The sequence below is a fragment of the Alnus glutinosa genome, chromosome 11 (assembly GCF_958979055.1).
Source record: "Alnus glutinosa chromosome 11, dhAlnGlut1.1, whole genome shotgun sequence".
Classification (NCBI taxonomy): Eukaryota; Viridiplantae; Streptophyta; class Magnoliopsida; order Fagales; family Betulaceae; genus Alnus; species Alnus glutinosa.
The window spans coordinates 11,666,844-11,669,520 of NC_084896.1; the positions used below are offsets into that span (position 1 = coordinate 11,666,844).

The following is a 2,677-nucleotide window of genomic DNA, read 5'->3' on the forward strand; positions in this document are numbered from 1 at the left end:
TTAGCTTGTCGGTGAGCTGTGATTTCTTTGTTAAATCTCCTGCATTACATCTTGGGAACGGTGGGTTGCATCACATAATTAGCTCATTTAGATAACAAATTTTAGAGATAATTTGGTAACTGTAAAATATTTTGTCAGAAATTGTCACGTTAACATTGTTGAAGAATATTTATAAGACAAAAATATAATTCCTAACCTTTTCCTCCTAAAAACATAAATAAATTGTGACACATGCTTTCCAACACTTTCCCATTCACAAGAATACAAGTTGTTTATTTCATTATAATCCAGTACAGTGGTAGACTGATTAGTAGTGCACGAGAGCAAACATAGATCCTAGCTTGTACAACAACACATATATGGCTGGGTACTTATTACTGACACCTGGTTTTGTAGTGACATGCTAATATCACACGGCAGTGACAGAAATTTTCATTGCAGACTGGCAGTGGCCCGGAAAGCTGCAGATGAAGTTGTTCTGACCCTTGACAAGCTTGATCCGATCTTTTCCGGTCTGATAGACTTTCGATCCTCGTGGGGTCGTGCACGCATCATATCCCGCCTTGTTGACAGTTACCACGTTGTGTGCTGCAGGACTGTAGTTGAACACTGCAAAGAAAAATTTAATGCCAATCAATACACACCACACAAGTTACTAGTACGTGAAGTTACCACTGCAGCTAGCCAATGTGTTTATTACGCGCAAAAAAACTTTTTGACTTTTCTTTCCTTTGTTACTTGGCTAATATATTATTGCCTAATCCTTTTCTTGGCGTTAGCAACCAGATTCATCCCCTTAATTAAGCTCGTGTCTATTTCAACTGTTTTTTTTTTCCCTAAAGATAAATTAAGATAGGAATGGATTCTAATAATATCTTTACCGTACGTGTATGCATAGGGATAAAGCTCCACTCCTATTTTGTCTATTGTCTATGCATACTCCAAGAAATTTATCTTTCAATATTTTAGTAGAATCTAGATGATGCGACTTAGTGTGATTAACAAGTTTTAAATCCAGATTTCGCAGCCTGCAGTAGCTAGTCGGTGACGTGAGGTGAGTTTTTCCCTGTCACGTCATTTGTATATTAATTGTACGGAAGTTATATAATAATTGAGAAATATATATATAATTTTCCTTTTATCTATTTTTAATAGATTTTTGTATAATTAAATTTTAAATCTGTTGTTAAATTTGTGGGTCTTAACTGTAAGTAAATATGTATGAGATGTATTTATATTATTTTTTATATCAACTTTTTAAAAAATTTCTTTGGTTTCATTTTCTTGTATAAGAGATGGACAAATTTATCATTAAATCTGTAGCACCATACGTGAGTTCCACGTATTTAATAATAAATTTGCCAAAAAAAAAAATGTAAAAGAAAATGATACCAAACACAATTAATCTACTAAATAGACTTACTCTTTTGTGTATCTTTTCTTAAAATTTATCATTAAACTTGTAAGACCCAGGCGTAGATCTAACAAATTTAATTATAAATTTAAACCTCTTTTGTTCAAAAATAGATAATATATATATTTGAGAATGAAACAAGAGGCGTCACACAAAAATTGGTCGACAACAAAAACTAGAGGCGTTACACAAATATGTTTTCTTTTCTTTTTTTAATTATTCTCTGGGTAAGTGCAAGGCCTTGCACAAACCAACTTAATTAGCTTTTGTAAGAGATAAATACATGATGTCAGGTAGTCCATCAAATTTCTCTTTAATTCAATATTTTACTAGAATCTAGATGATTAAAGAGTTTTAAATCCAGATTTCGCAGCCGGTGGCCAGTTGGTGAGGTGAGTTTGCTTCCTACCATGTTATTTCAGTTTATTAAAAAATAAATTATTTTCTTACATATTTTTTTTATACTTGCATAAAAAAATATTTAAATTCACAGTTAAATTTATGAGATCATGTGTAAATATTGTAAAAAAAAAAAAGTGCAAAAATAACACCAAACACATAACGTTATTTTTTTAAAATATTATCAACACATAAATTACACAAATTTAATAATAAATTGCACTTCCATTATACGGAGATAGATAAAAAAATATAAGGGAGATATATAGAACACACTAACCAAGTATGTCACCGGCACGAAAGCGCTTTCCCTTGGGCCAGCCAACAACGTTAAAAGTCCAACCGCCAGCATCTCCAACCGTGAAGACCGCTGCATGAGCCATCTCAGAGTGGAGCAGCAACATGCACATCAACGCTGTAGCAACAACCATTGCACTGCCTCTTCCCCGAGCCATCTTTGTTGAACTGAGAGCGAGAGAGAGAGAGAGAGAATATGTGAGTGAGTGAGTGAGGGAGGGAGGGAGGGAGAGGAGCCTTTTTTATCTTCTGTGTGAGGACCTGACTGAGGAAGTTGGCCTTTTAATGAGGGTGGGTCGTGGACTTGCTGTATGCTGGGCCCATTCGTTGGAAGATAAGGACAAGAAAGAAATGGGGGTTGAGGGCAGAGAAATAATGCGTTTGAAGGTCAGGATGTGCGCTCCTGCCCAAAAGCTGCCGAACTTGTGGACTCGGAAACCCCAAAGGGTTCCAAGTTAATTGACAATTGGACCATGGTGGTCGGTCGTTGGCTCAATCTTCTAGAAATTTAACTTTTGGGATCTCAACTAGCTACATGGTAATTTAAAAATATCAAAACCCCCAATA

The 2,677-nt window shown here is 35.1% G+C and overlaps 1 protein-coding gene across 1 annotated transcript; it reads right to left on the bottom strand.

Moving 5' to 3' along the window:
- Positions 1–252: 252 nt before the first annotated feature.
- LOC133881891 (basic blue protein-like) lies at positions 253–2,358 on the bottom strand. Its single transcript, XM_062320958.1, has 2 exons — positions 2,094–2,358; positions 253–609 (listed from the first exon to the last, which is right to left on the bottom strand). The coding sequence occupies exons 1-2, from the start codon at positions 2,266–2,268 to the stop codon at positions 410–412; spliced, it is 375 nt and encodes a 124-aa protein (XP_062176942.1). The 5' UTR covers positions 2,269–2,358; the 3' UTR covers positions 253–409.
- Between the last annotated feature and the right edge of the window lie 319 nt (positions 2,359–2,677).